This window comes from Petromyzon marinus, chromosome 56, assembly GCF_048934315.1.
Source record: "Petromyzon marinus isolate PM22_M1 ecotype Great Lakes invasive population chromosome 56, UKy_Petmar_22M1.pri1.0, whole genome shotgun sequence".
NCBI lineage: Eukaryota > Metazoa > Chordata > Hyperoartia > Petromyzontiformes > Petromyzontidae > Petromyzon > Petromyzon marinus.
In genome coordinates, this window is record NC_133722.1 from 9,785,160 (window position 1) to 9,809,145 (window position 23,986).

General features: G+C 50.8%; 1 protein-coding gene across 1 annotated transcript in view; it reads right to left on the minus strand.

Annotated features, from left to right (window-relative positions):
- Window positions 1-23,986, minus strand: part of LOC116954665 (uncharacterized) — an 88,506-nt gene that overhangs the window by 50,315 nt on the left and 14,205 nt on the right. Inside the window, exon 2 of the mRNA XM_076052428.1 lies at window positions 22,678-22,761. Coding sequence (XP_075908543.1) covers window positions 22,678-22,735 — 58 coding nt within the window. The 5' untranslated portion in view covers window positions 22,736-22,761. The remainder of the gene's footprint in view (window positions 1-22,677; window positions 22,762-23,986) is intronic.

Genomic DNA, 23,986 nt, shown 5'->3' on the forward strand with positions numbered 1-23,986 from the left:
GAAGAACATTTACGTTAAAAAAGGGAGCCTCGGCGCTAAATGGAGAAAAAAGCCTTTTCGGCCCAGGTGCTGACATCACGCGCCCCGTGCACGCGTCCCGTTGTGACGTCGCCACACGTGACGGGGCAAGGGCGGCAGTCGCCGGCGAATGCCGCGAGGAGCGCGGCGGGCTGGCCCGGCACGACGACCCCACCCCCCCCCGCCCCCCCCCAAACACGGCTCGGCCGTGCGGTGGAAAAAGAAAGTGCGAGGGAGCCATCGGCCGATGAGTTCCGTGTTTCCATTGCTTTGGTTTTGCCGTTTTAATCTTTACGCTCAGCGCGGCCAATTAATTGAAGAGGGCAGCAGCAGGACCCCGAGTCGGTAGGCGCTCGGTCACGCAGAGACTGATATTTTCTGTCGATGTATAATTCATAAAGAATGTTAACCCTCGTTGGTTCAGGCGAGGCCCAAATTGGGCGCCGATCCGTTGAGTGCTTTTTTTTTTTTCCAGGTGGATGGCGTTTTTGATGATCTGGCCTGCTGTGTGTATAGATGTCTAGTATGCTGTGTGTATAGATGTCTAGTATGCTGTGTGTATAGATGTCTAGTATGATGTGTGTATATAGATGGCTAGTATGCTGTGTGTATAGATGTCTAGTATGCTGTGTGTATAGATGTCTAGTATGCTGTGTGTATAGATGTCTAGTATGTTGTGTGTATAGATGTCTAGTATGCTGTGTGTAAAGATGTCTAGTATGCTGTGTGTATAGATGTCTAGTAGGATGTGTGTATAGATGACTAGTATGCTGTGTGTATAGATGTCTAGTATGATGTGTGTGTAGATGTCTAGTATGCTGTGTGTATAATTGACTAGTATGCTGTGTGTATAGTTGACTAGTATGCTGTGTGTATAGATGTCTAGTATGCTGTGTGTATAGATGTCTACTATGCTGTGTGTATAGATGTCTAGTATGCTGTGTGTATAGATGTCTACTATGCTGTGTGTATAGATGTCTAGTATGCTGTGTGTATAGATGTCTAGTATGCTGTGTGTATATGTCTAGTATGCTGTGTGTATAGATGTCTAGTATGCTGTGTGTATAGATGGCTAGTATGCTGTGTGTATAGATGTCTAGTATGATGTGTGTATAGATGGCTAGTATGCTGTGTGTATAGATGTCTAGTATGATGCGTGTATAGATGACTAGTATGCTGTGTGTATAGATGACTAGTACTGTGTGTATAGATGTCTAGTATGCTGTGTGTATAGTTGACTAGTACGCTGTGTGTATAGATGACTAGTATGCTGTGTGTATAGTTGACTAGTATGCTGTGTGTATAGATGACTAGTATGCTGTGTGTATAGTTGACTAGTATGCTGTGTGTATAGATGTCTAGTATGCTGTGTGTATATATGTCTAGTATGCTGTGTGTATAGATGTCTAGTATGCTGTGTGTATAGATGTCTAGTATGCTGTGTGTATATGTCTAGTATGTTGTGTGTATAGATGTCTAGTATGCTGTGTGTATAGATGTCTAGTATGCTGTGTGTATAGATGTCTAGTATGATGTGTGTATAGATGTCTAGTATGCTGTGTGTATAGATGTCTAGTATGCTGTGTGTATATATGTCTAGTATGCTGTGTGTATAGTTGACTAGTATGCTGTGTGTATAGTTGACTAGTATGCTGTGTGTATAGATGTCTAGTATGCTGTGTGTATAGATGTCTAGTATGTTGTGTGTATAGATGTCTAGTATGCTGTGTGTAAAGATGTCTAGTATGATGTGTGTATAGATGTCTAGTAGGATGTGTGCATAGATGACTAGTATGCTGTGTGTATAGATGTCTAGTATGATGTGTGTGTAGATGTCTAGTATGCTGTGTGTATAATTGACTAGTATGCTGTGTGTATAGTTGACTAGTATGCTGTGTGTATAGATGTCTAGTATGCTGTGTGTATAGATGTCTACTATGCTGTGTGTATAGATGTCTAGTATGCTGTGTGTATAGATGTCTACTATGCTGTGTGTATAGATGTCTAGTATGCTGTGTGTATAGATGTCTAGTATGCTGTGTGTATAGTTGACTAGTATGCTGTGTGTATAGATGTCTAGTATGCTGTGTGTATATATGTCTAGTATGCTGTGTGTATAGATGTCTAGTATGCTGTGTGTATAGATGTCTAGTATGCTGTGTGTATATGTCTAATATGTTGTGTGTATAGATGTCTAGTATGCTGTGTGTATAGATGTCTAGTATGCTGTGTGTATAGATGTCTAGTATGATGTGTGTATAGATGTCTAGTATGCTGTGTGTATAGATGTCTAGTATGCTGTGTGTATATATGTCTAGTATGCTGTGTGTATAGTTGACTAGTATGCTGTGTGTATAGATGTCTAGTATGCTGTGTGTATAGATGTCTAGTATGCTGTGTGTATAGATGTCTAGTATGTTGTGTGTATAGATGTCTAGTATGCTGTGTGTAAAGATGTCTAGTATGCTGTGTGTATAGATGTCTAGTATGATGTGTGTATAGATGACTAGTATGCTGTGTGTATAGATGTCTAGTATGCTGTGTGTATAGATGTCTAGTATGCTGTGTGTATAGATGTCTAGTATGCTGTGTGTATAGTTGACTAGTATGCTGTGTGTATAGATGTCTAGTATGCTGTGTGTATATATGTCTAGTATGCTGTGTGTATAGTTGACTAGTATGCTGTATGTATAGATGTCTAGTATGCTGTGTGTATATGTCTAGTATGCTGTGTGTATAGATGTCTAGTATGCTGTGTGTATAGATGGCTAGTATGCTGTGTGTATATATGTCTAGTATGCTGTGTGTATAGATGTCTAGTATGCTGTGTGTATAGATGGCTAGTATGCTGTGTGTATAGATGTCTAGTATGATGTGTGTATAGATGGCTAGTATGCTGTGTGTATAGATGTCTAGTATGATGCGTGTATAGATGACTAGTATGCTGTGTGTATAGATGACTAGTACTGTGTGTATAGATGTCTAGTATGCTGTGTGTATAGTTGACTAGTACGCTGTGTGTATAGATGACTAGTATGCTGTGTGTATAGTTGACTAGTATGCTGTGTGTATAGATGACTAGTATGCTGTGTGTATAGTTGACTAGTATGCTGTGTGTATAGATGTCTAGTATGCTGTGTGTATATATGTCTAGTATGCTGTGTGTATAGATGTCTAGTATGCTGTGTGTATAGATGTCTAGTATGCTGTGTGTATATGTCTAGTATGTTGTGTGTATAGATGTCTAGTATGCTGTGTGTATAGATGTCTAGTATGCTGTGTGTATAGATGTCTAGTATGATGTGTGTATAGATGTCTAGTATGCTGTGTGTATAGATGTCTAGTATGCTGTGTGTATATATGTCTAGTATGCTGTGTGTATAGTTGACTAGTATGCTGTGTGTATAGATGTCTAGTATGCTGTGTGTATAGATGTCTAGTATGCTGTGTGTATAGATGTCTAGTATGTTGTGTGTATAGATGTCTAGTATGCTGTGTGTAAAGATGTCTAGTATGCTGTGTGTATAGATGTCTAGTAGGATGTGTGTATAGATGACTAGTATGCTGTGTGTATAGATGTCTAGTATGATGTGTGTGTAGATGTCTAGTATGCTGTGTGTATAATTGACTAGTATGCTGTGTGTATAGTTGACTAGTATGCTGTGTGTATAGATGTCTAGTATGCTGTGTGTATAGATGTCTACTATGCTGTGTGTATAGATGTCTAGTATGCTGTGTGTATAGATGTCTACTATGCTGTGTGTATAGATGTCTAGTATGCTGTGTGTATAGATGTCTAGTATGCTGTGTGTATAGTTGACTAGTATGCTGTGTGTATAGATGTCTAGTATGCTGTGTGTATATATGTCTAGTATGCTGTGTGTATAGATGTCTAGTATGCTGTGTGTATAGATGTCTAGTATGCTGTGTGTATATGTCTAGTATGTTGTGTGTATAGATGTCTAGTATGCTGTGTGTATAGATGTCTAGTATGCTGTGTGTATAGATGTCTAGTATGATGTGTGTATAGATGTCTAGTATGCTGTGTGTATAGATGTCTAGTATGCTGTGTGTATATATGTCTAGTATGCTGTGTGTATAGTTGACTAGTATGCTGTGTGTATAGATGTCTAGTATGCTGTGTGTATAGATGTCTAGTATGCTGTGTGTATAGATGTCTAGTATGCTGTGTGTATAGTTGACTAGTATGCCGTGTGTATAGATGTCTAGTATGCTGTGTGTATATGTCTAGTATGTTGTGTGTATAGATGTCTAGTATGCTGTGTGTATAGATGTCTAGTATGCTGTGTGTATAGATGTCTAGTATGATGTGTGTATAGATGTCTAGTATGCTGTGTGTATAGATGTCTAGTATGCTGTGTGTATATATGTCTAGTATGCTGTGTGTATAGTTGACTAGTATGCTGTGTGTATAGATGTCTAGTATGCTGTGTGTATAGATGTCTAGTATGCTGTGTGTATAGATGTCTAGTATGTTGTGTGTATAGATGTCTAGTATGCTGTGTGTAAAGATGTCTAGTATGCTGTGTGTATAGATGTCTAGTATGATGTGTGTATAGATGACTAGTATGCTGTGTGTATAGATGTCTAGTATGCTGTGTGTATAGATGTCTAGTATGCTGTGTGTATAGATGTCTAGTATGCTGTGTGTATAGATATCTAGTATGATGTGTGTATAGATGTCTAGTATGCTGTGTGTATAGTTGACTAGTATGCTGTGTGTATAGATGTCTAGTATGCTGTGTGTATAGATGTCTAGTATGCTGTGTGTATAGATGTCTAGTATGCTGTGTGTATAGATGTCTAGTATGATGTGTGTATAGATGTCTAGTATGCTGTGTGTATAGATGATCTATTTATACCGCTTGCCCTGCTTGCCTGCCGCCTCCTCTTGGCCGCACCCCAAATCCGCCAAACCCTACAAGGGTTGACCTCACGCGGAGAGTCCCCGCCGTCCAACCACTACCACCACCAGCACCACTAGCACTACCAGCACTACCACCACTACCTCCACCAGCACTACCACCACTACCAATACCTCCACCAGCACCACCAGCACTACCACCACTACCACCAGCACCACCAGCACTACCAGCACTACCACCACTACCTCCACCAGCACTACCACCACCTCCACCAGCACCACCAGCACTACCACCACTACCACCACCAGCACCACCAGCACTACCACCAGCACTACCAGCAATACCACCACTACCTCCACCAGCACCACCAGCACTACCACCACCACCACTACCTCCACCAGCACCACCAGCACTACCACCACTATCTCCAGCAGCACTACCACCACTACCTCCACCAGCACTACCACCACCACCACTACCTCCACCAGCATCACCAGCACTACCACCACTACCACCACCACCAATACCTCCACCAGCACCACCAGCACTACCACCACTAACTCCAGCAGCACTACCGCCACTACCTCCACCAGCACTACCGTCACTACCTCTACCAGCACTACCACCACTACCGCCACCAGCACTACCAGCACTACCACTACCGTCACTACCACTGCCTTGGTCTCCGTCGTGTTGGTGTCTCCACACACATCAGCAGGTATTCATTTAAGGATGAGTTGACCTAGGGGAGGCCCAGGACCGGTTGAGACTCCGCTCGCCACTGATGCTTTGCTTGGCTGCAAAATCAAACTCAGGTGGTCAAGCTCACGCTAATCACTGCACCACCGCTCCATCCTTCCCGTTGAAACTTCGACACAAAGACAAAGATCCCCCGTATAGCCTTAACAGACTCTGAAGGCCAACAAGGCACACGAGGTGGTGGGTGGCCAACACCATACCCAGCCGCCTTTGTTTTCCCAGTGGCGATGTTTAAACACCGCACCAGGTACTCATTTGAGGCTGAGTCGGCCTAGGGGAGGCCCACGACCAGTTCTGATAATCACCACCGGTGTCGGCCGTGAGTGGGAATCGAACTCGGGTCGCCGGGTTCGCAGCGCGGCGTAGCGCTAACCGCTTCACCACCGCTCCCCACCTACACAAAGACGCACACACAGACACACACACACACACCTGAGGCTATCGAACTCAGGTTTGCCCGGGTTTGCAGCACAGCGTGCTTTTCACCGACTGCGCCCCCGACAACTCTCCGCGAGCGTCCACCTCGTCGCACCAAGATAAATCCCATCAGCCCCGCCGCCTCAGTCGCGAGAGCCGACCTCTCGGCTCCGAGACCTACGGCAAATTTATTTGGTTGCGTTTTATTTTTGTTATGCCCGCGGGAAGTATCGAAATTTTTGGAGAGACCCAGACGACCGGTTGGGACGTTGCCCGCCACCGACTTTGGGCCTGGCCGGGAAATCAAACTCGGGCGGCAGGCGGTGGCTCGTAGCGCGGTGCGCTGATCACCGCGCCACCGCTCCACCGCTTTCCGCTAAGAGACTTCTACGCAGGGACGAAGATCCCCCTCGTAGCCTGAGCCCTCTGCGCGTTGCAGGTTGGGGGGGGGTTGGGATGTCCCGTTCACGCCGCCCAATCACGGAACGGCGCAAGCGGATTCGGCGCTAATTTTACTGAAGAGAGGCAGCAGCAGCAGCGCCGTTGTGTTTAAAGACTTTTCTTACTCGCCGCAAATAACCGTGGCGACGCGGCGGCCGCCGCTCTGCGATAGCCGGCGCGCCAAACCGGGTCCCACGCCTCTTCCCGCAAGGCCTTGTGGGAGCCTTGGTACCGATGAAGTTTTTTTTTTAGCCATCGGAACGTACGGAAAGACTGAGAGCGTACACCGAACAAAGATCCCCCTCGTAGCCTGAACCCTTTTTCCCATTCCGAGACGTCTCGGGGAGTGCCCCGTACGTCATCGGAACGGGAAAGGGAGGCGAGTGGTGTTAGTGAGCAGCACCTACGAAGGCTGGAACAGCACAGCGATGACAACCTTCCCGCTCACGTTGGAGGGGGGTTCTTCGTGTGCTCATTCCCAGAGCCCCCTCCGTCTTCCCCTGCCTCTGCGTCACGTCCGGGTCTGGGCTGCGTCGCGGAACAAGAAGAAGATCGCTCCGACGCCGACGCGATCCGCCCTCGTCCCCCCCGGCCAGCTTTAACGCCGACCCCGCCTGCAGGCATTGTCCGACCGTCTCTTCCCGATCCGTAAAAAAAAAAATTCTGGCAGCCCGTCGCCAAGTTTTCCCCGGCGGTTTTGCCGCGACGCCGACGCCGCCGCGTTCGCCCAACGCACGCCAGCCGTGTTCTCGTCACTTTTTGGCGACTCGGTCCGCTGCCATGCTCCGCCCGCGTCAGTGTCCACCGATGGTTGCCACCATCCGGGCCTTCTGGGATTCTTTCGCACCGTACGTAGCCAACCGTGCTAGTCCTTGCCAACTCGTCACAACTGCTGCCCGTCACATTTGGGAGTACTCCCTAGCACCGTGTCCAGCTTCTGAACGAAACGAAATTTGTTTAAAATGTTTTTAAACTAAACTATTTTTTGGTTTTACCAGGTAAGGCCCACTGAGCTGTCTGGCTCTTTTTCAGCAGCGACCTGTCCACAAATGATCGCTCAACGAAGCGGCTTATCATCATTTACAGCAGCCAAAGACTCTAAAACGCGTGATAAAGATTCTGAATGTGCAGGAGAGCCCGGAGAAAAATCCACGTGACCACGGGGAGAGAGACACGCAAACTCCAAATATACAGCAGCAGGCGTCAGGGTCGGGATCGAACCCACGACCTCCTGCACACCAGGCGAGGGAGTTAACATCTCCTAGCCACCGTAGCGCCCTTGAAGGCCAGAATTGCGCACGAGAGCGTGGCATGGCCTGCACCACCACATCTGGCTGCCTTTGTCTCAACGCTCACGTTTATACACCGCACCAGGTACTCGTTTATGGCCAAGTCCACCTAGGTGAGCCTCAGAACCGGTTAAAACATTCGCGACCGCCACTGGTCGTGAGCGGCACCCGCGTTCCCCCAAAAGAATGTAGATAGGTGCGACCCACCACACACTGACCCAGGGAAACCCTTTCAGATATAAAAATCTCACGCTGAGTCTTATGCGGCAGATCAGTTGGTTCTCAACCTTCCGCTGTTACCGCCCTTGTTGAACTTTGTTTTGGCCGAGTGTACCACCCCCCTCCCCCCTTCTCGCCTGACCCAACACAATCTAACCCCAAAAAAACTGTACGTAATACTCTCTGTATTATGGATGATATTGGTCGCGAGAGCCGACGTGTTCAAGTGGTCCTGAGGAATAAATGTGTGACTAATGAACATCACCATACTGCTTGGTTCTTTCGGTAAAGTCACGTAGGTATAAAATAAAATAAATCACGACTTTACGGAGAGAACCAAAGAGTATGGATTCCTGCAGTCACGAACGCTTCAAATCAAGATTGAACCTCATTATTTTAATGTGTTGTCAATTTTGATCGTTACCCTAACTAGCTAATCAACTGCGAGTGAATAAAAAACTAATTCTGCGCGCGTCACGTAATTAGCGCTCGTGCACCGGTTACCCTTGGAAACCCCGCGTGGTTTGCGATCGGTGAGTTTGGGAAGGTCGTTTACGTCGTCCTTAGGTTGCCAAGTGGATTTTAATGTCATCGTAGTTACGTTATATTGGCGCGATTCACCACGTAACTATTCACCGATGGCTCTCACGTATGACGTAATATCACACGCTCATGAATCGCCTCCCGTGCTCCCCCCAAGGGGTTCCGCGTATCCCCGATTGAGAAACCACCGCTGTAGATCACGCGAGGGGTCAGCGAACGCCGATCAAGGCTCTCCTTCGCATTCCTCGGTTGTCCACGGCGCGCTGTTCGGCACTTGCACGTGCCGAGAGCTTCTTCAGCGACTGAACTCGGTCCTGTGAGCGAAACGTCAGACGCCGCGCCGAGAGCACGAGGGACCATCGGCGTTGCCGGCTCAGAGCGGCGGCACCCCGACAGGCACCCGGCGGCACGCCCGCGAGCGAGCGGCGCGTGACGCGGCATCTCGTCGCGCGCGGCACGCCGCCCGTAATCCACACCGGCGGAGCGCGACAACGCCACACCTTGTGCCGCCCCAGCCGCCCGGCGGGGATTAACCGCGGGCCGGAGCGGGCGGCATGCCGAGGGCGAATGCTGCGCCAGGCCTTCGGCGATCGCCGATCTGTTCGCTAAGGTCGCTCCCCCCACCGTCCCTCCACCGGCACCCAATCCCTCATCGCCACGAGCGCGATCAAGATCTCTGGGGCACCGCGGTGGCGCGGAGATTCCATCTCCCTCGCCTGGTACGCAGGAGTTCGTGGGTTCGATCCCGGACCCTGACGATGCCTGTTGTATATTTGTAGTTCGTGTGATGTCTCTCCCCGTGGATTGTCCTCCGGGTTCTTCCAGTTTTTGTCGCCCTCCGCATTTAGAATGAACGCGCCTTGAGATGATTTGACCGCTACTTTTATCTCCCCACATCCCCGGCCATCACCAAACTCCAGATGAGCCAAAATGCCACTGCGAGATTTCTCAAGTGCACGAGGCGATGCCACTCCTACCCCCCGGTCCCTCCACCGGCTACCAATCCAATCCCAGATCCAATTCAAGGTCGTGCGACTCAACCAGCTTCCAGTGCCTCCTCCATGGACTCACCCCGACCTGCCTCTCCCCCATATCTCACTCTAGTCCCCTCCATGCACTCTCCTAGCTCTCCCCCATCATCTCACTCTACTCCCCTCCACGCACTCTCCTACCTCTCCCCTCTCATCTCACTCTACTCCCCTCCACGCACTCTCCTACCTCTCCCCCATCATCTCACTCTACTCCCCTCCACGCACTCTCCTACCTCTCCCCAATCATCTCACTCTAGTCCCCTCCACGCACTCTCCTACCTCTCCCCCATCATCTCACTCTACTCCCCTCCACGCACTCCCCTACCTCTCCCCCATCATCTCACTCTACTCCCCTCCATGCACTCTCCTACCTCTCTCCCTCATCTCCACGCACTCCCCTACCTCTCACCTCGTATCTCACTCTACTCCCCTCCACGCACTCCCCTACCTCTCTCCCCTCGACAAAGGCCCCCAGCCAGCGTGTGCTCAGTGGGAGGCCGCTCTCATTCTTCGTCGCCGCCCCGTTGCGTGAAACTCCGTTCCCGCAGCCGAGGACTCTCTCACACACACACACAATTACGCGCGCACTCACGTCTACACAAATGTTCCCTGCTCGTGAACAACCAAGTGGTTGTAAGACAGCGCCACGCCCGGCCGCCTTTGTCTCCACAGTGCTGATGTTTACACACCGCAGCAGGTATTCGCTGTTAAGGCTGAGTCACCCTATGGCAGGCCCCCAGGACCGGTTCAGACATCACTTGCCTCTGATGTTAGCCGTGACTAGGAATCTAAGCCAGGTCTCGCCGGATTAATAGGCCAGTGCGCTAGCAATACCACCACTCCACCCTTTCCATTAACGACTTCTACAAAGACAAAGATCCCCGCGTATAACCTTAACAGATTTCTGGTGGAGGCAAGTGCTGTTAGCGAGCAGCATCTATGAATTATGTATGTTAAACTTTTTTCGCACTGTACGTAGCCAACCGCGCTAATCGGAGGTGCGGTGGAAGGACAACAAACTATGGGTCTCTGTGTGAGTCTGTGGGTCTCTGTGTGAGTCTATGTATCTCCGTGTGAGTCTATGGGTCTCTGTGTGAGTCTGTGGGTCTCTATGTGAGTCTATGGGTCTCTGTGTGAGTCTGTGGGTCTCTGTGTGAGTCTATGGGACTCTGTGTGAGTCTATGGGTCTATGTGTGAATCTATGGGTCTCTGTGTGAGTCTATGGGTCTCTGTGTGAGTCTATGGGTCTCTGTGTGAGTCTGTGGGTCTCTGTGTGAGTCTATGGGTCTCTGTGTGAGTCTGTGGGTCTCTGTGTGAGTCTATGGGACTCTGTGTGAGTCTGTGGGTCTGTGTGAATCTATGGGTCTCTGTGTGAGTCTATGGGTCTCTGTGTGAGTCTATGGGACTCTATGTGAGTCTGTGGGTCTCTGTGTGAGTCTATGGGTCTCTGTGTGAGTCTATTGGTCTCTATGTGAGTCTGTGTCTCCGTGTGAGTCTATGGGTCTCTGTGCGAGTCTATGGGTCTCTGTGTGAGTCTATGTGTCTCCGTGTGAGTCTATTGGTCTCTGTGTGCGTCTATGGGTCTCTGTGTGAGCCTATGGGTCTCTGTGCGAGTCTATGGGTCTCTGTGTGAGTCTATGGGTCTCTGTGTGAGCCTATGGGTCTCTGTGCGAGTCTATGTGTCTCTGTGTGAGCCTATGGGTCTCCGTGCGAGTCTATGGGTCTCTGTGTGAGCCTATGGGTCTCCGTGCGAGTCTATGTGTCTCCGTGTGAGCCTATGGGTCTCTGTGCGAGTCTATGGGTCTCTGTGTGAGTCTATGTGTCTCCGTGCGAGTCTATGGGTCTCTGTGTGAGCCTATGGGGTCTCTGTGCGAGTCTACGTGTGTATGTTGAACTTCTTTCGCACCGTACGTAGCCAACCGTGCTAATCGGAGGCGCTGGAGCGGGCGGCCCGCAAGGCGGTGTGGGGTGACCAGCACCACAGTGACCACACACGTGGGCCAACGCACGCCCCCGTGTTGCAGGCCGTTCTGGACGAGCGCTGCTTGGCAAGCGCCTACTGAGGCTGATGTGGAGCACGAAGGAGGAAGTTGGGTGGTCAGTATCGCAATGTTTCGTCTCCACGATTTCAGACACTCATTGTACGCCGAGATGACCTGGGGGGGGGGGGGGGGGCCAGGCCAATCACCCTAATGGATTCCCTCAAGCACACAAATGCACACATTGATCATCTCACTTCGGCGCAACTAAAAAGGCAAAGATCGCCCGCGTAGCCTTAAACAGACCGTTGGGGAAAGTGCCGTTAGCGGGTAGCGCCTACGGAGGCCGCAACGGCACACGAGGGGGTCGGTGGCCAGCACCACGCCCGGCCGCCTTTGTCTCCCCAGTGGCGATGTTTTTACACATCGCACCGGGTACTCATTTCAGGCTGAGTCGACCGAGGGGAGGCCCAGGACCGGGTTCGGATAATCGTCACCGGTGTTGGCCGTGAGCGGGAATCGAACTCGAGTCCACGGGTTCGTAGCGCAGCGTAGCGCTGACCGCTACTACACCACCGCTCACTTCTGTACACACACACACACCTACACAAAGATAAAAAACGATCCCCCGTATAGCCTTAACAGACTGTAGGGGCAAGTGCTGTTAGCGAGCACCTATGAAGGCCGGAACGGTACACGAGGGGGTGGGTGGCCAGCACCACGCCCGACCGACTTTGTCTCCCTAGTGACGATGTTACACACCGCACCAGGTACTCATTTGAGGCTGAGTCGACCTAGGGGAGGCCCGGGACCGGTTCAGATAATCGTCACTGGTGTTGGGCGTGAGCGGGAATCGAACCCGGGTCGCCAGGTTCATAGCGCAGCGCGCTAACCGCTACACTATCGCTCCCCACTACACACACACCTACACACACACACCTACACACACACACCTACACACACCTACACACACACACCTACACACACACACCTACACACACACACCTACACACACACCGGCTATTTAATAAATGCACACCTGTAAACATACGGCACACGTGTACACACAACTACAATAACACATGCACATACGTAAATACCTACACACACGCATACGCACCCGTACATCATCATACACACGCGCGCGCGCACCAAAAGCCATCACTGATTGCCCGAGTGACAGTGAGGTCACCGGGGCACTTGTGCCAGGCTATGTGCACCTAGAGTGCCACCTAGAGATCACACAAACACACACTCACTCGTGTAAGTGTGCACGCGCACTCACACAGTCACTATACATGCTAGCATGTAGGCGAGGTGTACGTTACAGGATTGTATTTGCCGCTGTCGTAACAACCAGATATGTGGAAACACACACCTACACACACTTCTACACATCCACGCAGACACACACCTACACACATGCACGCAGACACACACCTACACACACCTACACGCAGACACACACCTACACACACACACACAAAACAAAGATCCCCCATATAGCCTGCAACAGACTGTAGGGGCAAGTGCTGTTAGCGAGCAACTATGAAGGCCGGAACGGTACACGAGGGGGTGGGTGGCCAGCACCACGCCCGACCGCCTTTGTCTCCCTAGTGGCGATATTTACACACCGCACCAGGTACTCATTTGAGGCTGAGTCGACCTAGGAGAGGCCTGGGACCGGTTCAGATAATCGTCACTGGTGTTGGCCGTGAGCGGGAATCAAACCCGGGTCGCCAGGTTCATAGCGCAGCGCGCTAACCGCTACACTATCGCTCCCCACCTACACACCTACACACGCACACACCTACATACACCCACACACCTACACACACACACCTACACACACCTACACACGCACACATCTACACACATACACACCTACACACACCTACACACTTACATACACACACACACCTACACACACCTACACACACACCTACACACGCACACACCTACACATATCTACACCCACACACCTACACACACACACCTACACACGCACACACCTACACACACATACCTACACACACACACACGCACACACCTACATACACCTACACATACACACCTACACACGCACACACCTACACACACACACCTACACACGCACACCTACACACGCACACATCTACACACACACACCTACACACTTACATACACACACCTACACACACCTACACATACTACACACACACCTACACACGCACACACCTACACACACCTACACATATCTACACCCACACACCTACACACACACACCTACACACATACCTACACACACACCTACACACGCACACATCTACAAACACCTACACACACACACCTACAAACACACACCTACACACGCACACAACCACGCCTCCGCCCGTGCCACTGCTAATACCAAACATGGCCAGGTATGGGCACAGCGCGGATTACACGTGACGTGTTAAGTGTCACGGCAGAACAAACACCACATATACTACACACACACAGACATAGTACACACACACTATACACAGCACACCCACTCACTGTCAAAAGGCACACACAGTACACACAGTACGGACACAGACAGTACATACACAGTTCACATACACTATATATACGCACAATCAAAACACACACACACTATACACACGTGGTGTACACACAGCACACAAGTGCACACAGCACCGTTATGTCTCACGTGTTCAGCGTCATTGCAGAGCACCACACAGACAAAGGTGCTCCTTGTAGCCTCGAGCAGGCTGTTGGGGCAAGTGCTGTTAGCGAACACCTCTATGGACGGGAACACAGCAACACAAACTCTGTAAAATACACATATACACACAGCAACACAAACACACATCTACACAGACTCTGTAAAATACACATATACACACACACATCTACACAAACACAGCAACGCAAACACAGCAACACAAACAGCATCACAAACATTTATATAAACACACACATCTACACAGACTCTGTAAAATACACACATACACACACACATCTACACAGACTCTGTAAAATACACATATACAAATACACACATACACAGACTGTAAAATACACATACACACAGACACATCTACACAGACTCTGTAAAGTACACACATTCTTCACACGTGGCATTAGCCATACACAGCAGCACCGTTATAAGTCTGCGTGAGCACACGTGACGGCAGACGACGGTGCTCACACAGCAGCATCACACACACACGCAGGCACACACACACGCAGGCACACACACACACGAGCACACACACACGCGCACACGCACACACGCAGGCACACACACACGCGCACACGCACAAGCAGGCACACACGCGCACACACACACGCACAAGCGCACACACACAAGCGGAAACACACACACGCGCACGCACGCACGCATGCGCGCACATATGCGCACACACACACGCATGTACACACACGCGCGCACACGCACACACACACGCACTGTGTTGCATCTGCACTATACGCGTAGACTATTCCGTAGTATACACAACACACACACACGTGTACAAAGATAAAGGTTCCCCCCCCGCCGTGTAGCCTGTAGCAGAAAAGGGGGGGGGGGGTGTTTGGGTGACCAGCAACCACGCCCGGCCGCCTTTGTCTCCCCAGTGACGATGTTTACTACACACCGCGCCGGGTACTCGTTTGAGGCCGAGTCGACCTAGGGGAGGCCCAGAACCGCTTCAGATAAATCGTCAGCGGTGTTGATGGCCGTGAGCGGGAATCCCAACTCGGTTGGCCGGGGGCAGCGCGCTAACCACAACAACCACCGCTCCCTATAACCCACCTGTACAAAGACAAAGATCCCCCGTGTAGCATTCAACAGACTGTTGGGGCAAGTGCCGCTAGCGAGCAGCAGCAGCACCCTATGAAGAACGGGGGGGGGGCGGAGTGGCACAGCAACCACGCACGGCCGTCTTTGTCTCCCCAGTGACGACGCACGGACACGCTAATTCACCACACACGCACATGGTGCCATCCCAGTCCGCATAGACCATACATAAGCACACACGTACGCGCGTGTGCACTGCGTATTGAGATGCAGTTTTACCGAAATTAATTCAACATTGATTGTGCTGACTGTACACTACACACGTGCTGCACTGTATACACCGACAAACACGCGTGTACTGTATTGAACGCAGCACCCACTGTATTATATACAGTACTTACTGTACTCGCAGTACAGTAATGCACACGTGGGCGCTATGTTTGACACGCGCTGCCCTGTGACGCCTCTACTCCAACCTAGCCACGCTGTAGACACAGCACACACCGCACAGCATACCACAGCACACAGAATACCACAGCACATAACCACACATCATACCACAGCACATAACTACACAGCACACACCACACATCATACCACAGCACATAACCACACATCATACCACAGCACATAACCACACAGCACACACCACACATCATACCACAGCACACACCACACATTATACCACAGCACACACCACCCATCATACCACAGCACACACCGCACAGAACACAACCACACATCATACCACAGCACACACCGCACAGCACACCACACACACGTGTGCTACACACATACACGTGTGTGTAATCACACACACCCACGTGTGTGAATCTCACATACACCCACGTGTGTGAATCTCACACACACACCCACGTGTGTGAATCACACACACCCTTGTGTGTGAATCACACACACACGTGTGTAATCACACACACACGTGTGCAAAACACGTGTGGGTACACACACACACATCCATGCGTGTGTTTAGCAGCGTGTAATCAGCGTGCAACAACACTAAACGCGCCCCAGTAAAACGTGCAACGTTGTTGGTGGCAATGTGGTTGGTTGGCAAAGGGGGCCCACACGCTCCACGCTTGCTGGCGATCTCCACGTGTGCGCGCACGGAGGAGCTGCGATGGAGATGTGTCCATGTGTGTGTCTCTCGGCATTCGGCTCACGACGCCACAGACTCGGGATGTCCCGAGTGGCCGTGGACGACGCACGCTGGGAATATCGCAAAGACAAAGGTGCCCCGTGTAGCCTCCTCTGCCTGTTGGGGGCAAGTGCTGCTAAAGGCGAGGAGCGGCACCCGTGAAGGTCCGGCAACTGTGGTGACACCACGGAGGGGTGGGGTGTGTGGGTGACAGAGCCAGGCACACCCCAACACGCAACACCCTACACACCAGACAAGACAAAGGTGCCCAGTGTAGCCTCAACACAGACTGTTAGGGCAAGTGCTGTTAGGGAGTACCTATGAAGGCCGGCACGGCACACGATGGTGTGGCCAGAACCACGCCCGGCCGCCTTTGTCTCCCCCAGTGGCGATGTTTACTACAATTCCGTACCAGGTACTCATTTGAGGCTGAGTCGACCTAGGGGAGAGGCCCAGGACCGGTTCAGATAATCGTCACCGGGTGTTGGCCGTGAGCTGGAATCAAACTCTGGTCGCCGGGTTCGTAGAGCAGCGTAGCGCTAAGGCTGATCGATTAATCGATTTAAAATCGAAATCGCAAATTTCAAACAATGCGATTAGCAAGTCGCCAAGGCTGCGATTTTTTGCGATTTTAAAAGTCCGCTTACTTTCTTATAGGAATTGTTTTATTTTGTACTATTATAACTTTATTTAATCTTGATTTCATTATTTGAGTTAACATATTGTTCTATGTTTGATTGTTCTACTTCAGTTAAAACTATTTTAATAAATACATGTTGGAAGCAATTCATATCCTTTAAGTTCTCATCTCTGCATGAGAATATATAGAGCAGTTCATATTGTGATGGTATCACGTGGTAACGCTCCATCACGTGTTTTACATCGATTACACAATGCATATTGAAATTGAAGCTTGTATTACAAACAAACAAAATCGCAAATCAAATCACAATATCTGTCAGAAAAATCGCAATTAGACATCCCCCCCCCAAATCGTTCAGCCCTAGCGCTAACCGCTCCACCACCGCTCCCCACACACCGCAACGATACAACACAGCGGTGACACGTGCCCACAGCGGTGACACGTGCACACGAGATTACACGGCTGGCATTCGCAGAGCTTGTACCAGGCTTGGTGCACTTTGATGCCATCGGCAGGAGGTCTAACCGACTAGAATGACTGGAAACACGTAACACCCTCGCTTACACAATCATACACCGCTGGCCACGTACGGCGCGAAAGAAGTTCATCAAACACACATCAGTACACTGTACATACGTACACCAGCATACACACGAGCATACACACGAGCATACACACGAGCATACACACGAGCAAAGCACCCCAGCTAACAAAGATCCCCCGTATAGCCTTAACAGACTGTAGGGGCAAGTGCTGTTAGCGAGCACCTATGAAGGCCGGATCGGTACACGAGGGGGTGGGTGGCCAGCACCACGCCCGACCGCCTTTGTCGCCCTAGTGGTGATGTTTACACACCGCACCAGGTACTCATTTGAGGCTGTGTCGACCTAGGGGAGGCCCGGGACCGGTTCAGATAATCGTCACTGGTGTTGGCCATGAGCGGGAATCGAACCCGGGTCGCCAGGTTCACAGCGCAGCGTAGCGCTAACCGCTACACTATCGCTCCCCCTAACCCCAGCTAACACACACAAACACACGCATCAGCTCACACACTTTCACACCAACGATACCAAACCCACACGCACCAAGACACGCCACACACTTGACACACAGACACACACAAAATCTCACTGAACCCATTAAGAATTCTGGGAGACTCAACCTTGAACCACCCTGTAGTGCCCCCCCCCCCTAAACACACACCCCCCTCGTTAGCCAAGCAGCGCTGCTTCTCTGCGCACGTGGGCCCCGTCGCCCAGCGCTGGTGGATGCGACGTTCAGTTGGCAGCGCGAAAATGTTGCTCAATGGGAATTGGAGGTGCCAGCATTATCCCCGTCCCAGGGGGCTTTGCCGGCAGAATGTGGCAACCAGCAGCAGCAGCAGCAAAGGTGTGGACTTGACAAACATCTGTCCACGCTATCTTCTGTGTAGGATAGAGCGTTTCCCCCCCCCCCCCCCTTTCTCTTCCCTGCGTGCCTTATAAATAAACACTTTACCATTGCGCTGAAAACATCTTAATGCGTGTGCATAGAGAGAGAACTGCAGAGCAATTGCCGATGCCGCCGGTTCAGCACTTGGCAGAATTCCGGCGATCGTGAGACGCAATTTGCGTGAACGACGTTGTACGAGTCACATTGGTTGCCGTCATTCGTTCCACGCCCACAAGACCGCCCACTGCTCAGGTAGCCCCGCCCACCACCACGTTAAACCGTGCTTCAAGTAAGCCCCCGCCCACTGTCAAGGTAGCCCCGCCCGCTGCTGTTCCTGCAGCACCGCCCACTGCGCCGTTGGCCCGCCCACCGCTCCAATAGCTCTCCCGTCCATTGCTCAATATCTAGTAGCCCCGCCCATTGTCGCAATAACCCCGCCCACTGTCGCGATTACCCCCGCCCACTGTCGCGATAACCCCGCCCACTGACGCGATAACCCCGCCCACTGCCCACGACATAAGTTGCGAGAGAAAGGAGGGCTCGGGAAATTTTTGTTTGGGAACAAAATCCAGATTTTTTCCCCCCCCCCGCAAAAGCTTTTGAGTCAAAGAGGAAGGCGGAGAGAGATGATGACGACGACGATGTTCATGGGACATCTTCACTGCCTGGCCAAGAGTGGTAACTCCAAGACTCTGTCCCGGAAACAGCTTTGTTGTATCACACGCAGCTACTTTGGACAAGTCCTCGGTGTGGGACAAACTCTCTTCTTTGTAATAACTGCGGACGGACAAGAGCCCCGTGGCGTATGGGAGAGTCGTCCATCTCTCGGCCAAATCCTCTAAACGGAACTTTGGGACACGGGGACTGACTTCCTGAAACCCACCAGGACTGAATCTAGATCTGAAAGTTTCTGCCCACTACAGCAATTTGCTTCTTGCTGTGGCTGTTGTTCCACCTGATGACGGACGCTTGTGTTGCTTCCGGTAACGTCGTGATTTCATGTATTTTATTTTATACCTACGTATAAAAGAACCAAAGAGTATGGACCACCAGGACTGCTCTGGTCAAACCAGGATGGCTCATAGGCTTCAGACAACACAACAAAGACAGATCACAAAACTAAGACAGATCCACCCCCCCCCCCCGTATAGCCTCAACAGGCTGTTGTTGATGGGACAGATGCTGCGTGCGAGCACCTATGAAGGCCGAAAACCACGTCCGGCCGCCTTTGTCTCCCCAGTGGCGATGTTTACACACAGCACCAGGCACTCATTTGAGGCTGAGTCGACCTTGGGGAGGCCAAGCATCGGTTCGGATAATAATCATCACCGGTGTTGGCCGTGAGCGGAAATCGAACTGGGATCGCCAGGCTCACACCGTAGCGCTAACCGCTGCACTACCGCTCCACATAAGGACGCAAAAGACAAAGATCCCCCTTGTAGCCTTAACAGACTGTTGGGGCAAGTGCTGTTAGCGAGCAGCACCTATGGAGGATACAACACACATCAGCACACACCGAATATGATGGAACACCCATGAACACCAGGACACACACACACACATCACGCTGAGTGTGTGTGTGTATCCATCACAATGGCAATGCCATCTTGGGCTCAACCCTAAAAGGAAACTGACCGTCAGGCCACGGCGATTTACGATGATGACGATGGTGACGACAACAACGAAGGGCATCACGACCGTAGTCAGTACATGACGAAGCACAGTACAACGTGGGGTGTAGTACTCAAGTGGGAAGCACACAGCTGCCAACCCATCACGGTTCACCCCGTATTCCTGTACGGGCAAATAGAGTTTTCAGGTATATACGGCGGACAGCCGTTTAAATACGGTCAACAAAAATAAGTGTTTGTCTATTTCTTTGTGTTTCTCCCTTGTGGTGATGGGACTTTGTAGGATGAGCGTTGAGATTTATAAGGGCACGGGGTGACCAATAGGGTCTGGATTGGTCTGTAATAAGGGTGGGGGGGGGCACTGACAAGGGATTGACGGGTATGGAAGCAGTAAGGGTGAGGACATCCCAGTTCACAGCACAGGGGCGACACACAGTACGCACCACAGTACACAATGGTGGTGCATCACACAGTACGCACCACAGTACACAATGGTGGTGCATCACACAGTACACACCACAGTAGACAATGGTGGTGCATCACACAGAACACACCACAGTACACAATGGTGGTGCATCACACAGAACACACCACAGGACACAATGGTGGTGCATCACACAGAACGCACCACAGTACACAATGGTGGTGCATCACACAGTACGCACCACAGTACACAATGGTGGTGCATCACACAGTACGCACCACAGTACACAATGGTGGTGCATCACACAGTACACACCACAGTACACAATGGTGGTGCATCACACAGAACGCACCACAGTACACAATGGTGGTGCATCACACAGTACGCACCACAGTACACAATGGTGGTGCATCACACAGTACGCACCACAGTACACAATGGTGGTGCATCACACAGTACACACCACAGTACACAATGGTGGTGCATCACACAGTACACACCACAGTACACAATGGTGGTGCATCACACAGTACACACCACAGTACACAATGGTGGTGCATCACACAGTACGCACCACAGTACACAATGGTGGTGCATCACACAGTACGCACCACAGTACACAATGCTGGTGCATCACACAGAACACACCACAGTAGACAATGGTGGTGCATCACACAGTACACACCACAGTACACAGGGGTGGTGCATCACACAGAACACACCACAGTACACAATGGTGGTGCATCACACAGTACACACCACAGTACACAATGGTGGTGCATCACACAGTACGCACCACAGTACACAATGGTGGTGCATCACACAGTACACACCACAGTACACAATGGTGGTGCATCACACAGTACGCACCACAGTACACAATGGTGGTGCATCACACAGTACACACCACAGTACACAATGGTGGTGCATCACACAGTACGCACCACAGTACACAATGGTGGTGCGTCACACAGTACAGAACACACACCACAGTACACAATGGTGGGCATCACACAGTACACAATGGTGGTACATCACACAGTACACACACATATCACAGTACACAATGGTGGTGCATCACACAGTACACACACCACAGTACACAATGGTGGTGCATCACACAGTACACACACCGCAGTACACAATGGTGGTGCGTCACACAGTACACACACACCACAGTACACACTGGTGGTGCATCACACAGTACACACCACAGTACACAATGGTGGTACATCACACAGTACACAGTACACACACGACAGTACACAATGGTGGTGCATCACACAGTACACAATGGTGGTACATCACACAGTACACACACATATCACAGTACACAATGGTGGTGCATCACACAGTACACACCACAGTACACAATGGTGGTGCATCACACAGTACACACACCGCAGTACACAATGGTGGTGCGTCACACAGTACACACACACCACAGTACACACTGGTGGTGCATCACACAGTACACACGCCACAGTACACAATGGTGGTGCATCACACAGTACGCACCACAGTACACAATGGTGGTGCATCACACAGTACACACCACAGTACACAATGGTGGTGCATCACACAGTACACACCACAGTACACAATGGTGGTGCATCACACAGAACACACCACAGTACACAATGGTGGTACATCACACAGAACACACCACAGTACACACTGGTGGTACATCACACATCACACAGTACACACACGACAGTACACACTGTTGGTGCATCACACAGTACATCGTACAGTACATCACACATCACACAGTACACACACGACAGTAAACACTGGTGGTGCATCACACGGTACACACTGTTGGTGCATCACACAGTACATCACACATCACACAGTACACACACGACAGTACACACTGGTGGTGCATCACACAGTACATCACACAGTACATCACACATCACACAGTACACACACGACAGTACACACTGGTGGTGCATCACACAGTACATCACACAGTACATCACACAGTACATCACACAGTACACACACGACAGTACACACTGTGGTGGCCGTGGTCTCGTACCGTTATTTCGCCTGGGGTTGGACTGTTTCCTGCGCTTGCACCTGGGCCCGTCAGCCATGGCGTGGTCACACTTGAGGCTTACATCTGGCGGACATGGGGCGAGTGGGTGTGCATGTCAACACGGGGGTGTGCAGGTGTGTGTCTGTGTGTGATGTGCAGGGGTGTGTGTGATGTGCAGGTGTGTGTCTGTAATGTGCAGGTGTGTGTCTGTGGTGTGCAGGTGTGTGTGTGATGTGCAGGTGTGTGTCTGTGTGATGTGCAGGTGTGTGTCTGTGCAGGTGTGTGTGTGGTGTGCAGGTGTGTGTCTGTGGTGTGCAGGTGTGTGTGTGTGATGTGTGTGTGTGTGTGAAGTGCAGGTGTGTGTCTGTGTGATGTGTAGGTGTGTGTCTGTGTGATGTGTAGGTGTGTGTGTGGTGTGTAGGTGTGTGTGTGTGTGATGTGTAGGTGTGCCGGTGTGTGTGTGGTATATGTGTGTGATGTGTAGGTGTGTGTGTGTGTGGTGTGCAGGTGTATGTGTGTGATGTGTAGGTGTGTGGTGTGGTGTGCAGGTGTGTGTGGCGTGTGTGATGTGTAGGTGTGTGTAAGATGTGCAGGGGTGTGTCTGTGTGATGTGTAGGTGTGTGTGTGTGGTGTCCAGGTGTGTGTGATGTGTAGGTGTGTCTGTGTGTGATGTGCAGGTGTGTGTCTGTGTGATGTGTAGGTGTATTGTGGGTGTGTGTGCGGTGTGTATGCGTGTGTGTAGGTGTATTGTGGGTGTGTATGCGTGTATGTAGGTGTGTGTTGTGGGTGTGTTGTGTGGGTGTAGTCGTATTTTTGCACAGCAGGACAGGCCATGCATCTGTCAGTCATCTGAGTCAATCAACACATGGCACTTGGGTTTGTCCTGTGAGCTCCTCTGTCAGCGAGACTTAAGACACTCCACGTGGCCTCAAGGTGCACCTAGCCTGGCACAAGCCCTGCGGTTACATCAACGCTACTTAGTGTGCGAATGACGACGACTGGTGTGTTTGGGGTATAGGTGTGTGTGTGTAGTGCACGTAGTGGGGAGCGGTGGTGTAGCGGTTAGCGCGCTGCGCTATGAACCTGGCGACACGGGTTCGATTCCCGCTCACGGCCAACACCAGTGACGATTATCTGAACCGGTCCCGGGCCTCCCCTAGGTCGACTCAGCCTCAAATACTTGGTGCGGTGGATCAAAACATCGCCACTGGGGAGACAAAGGCAGTCGGGCGTGGTGCTGGCCACTTACCCCCTCGTGTACCGTTCCGGCCTTCAAAGGTGCTCGCTAACAGCACTTGCCCCTACAGTC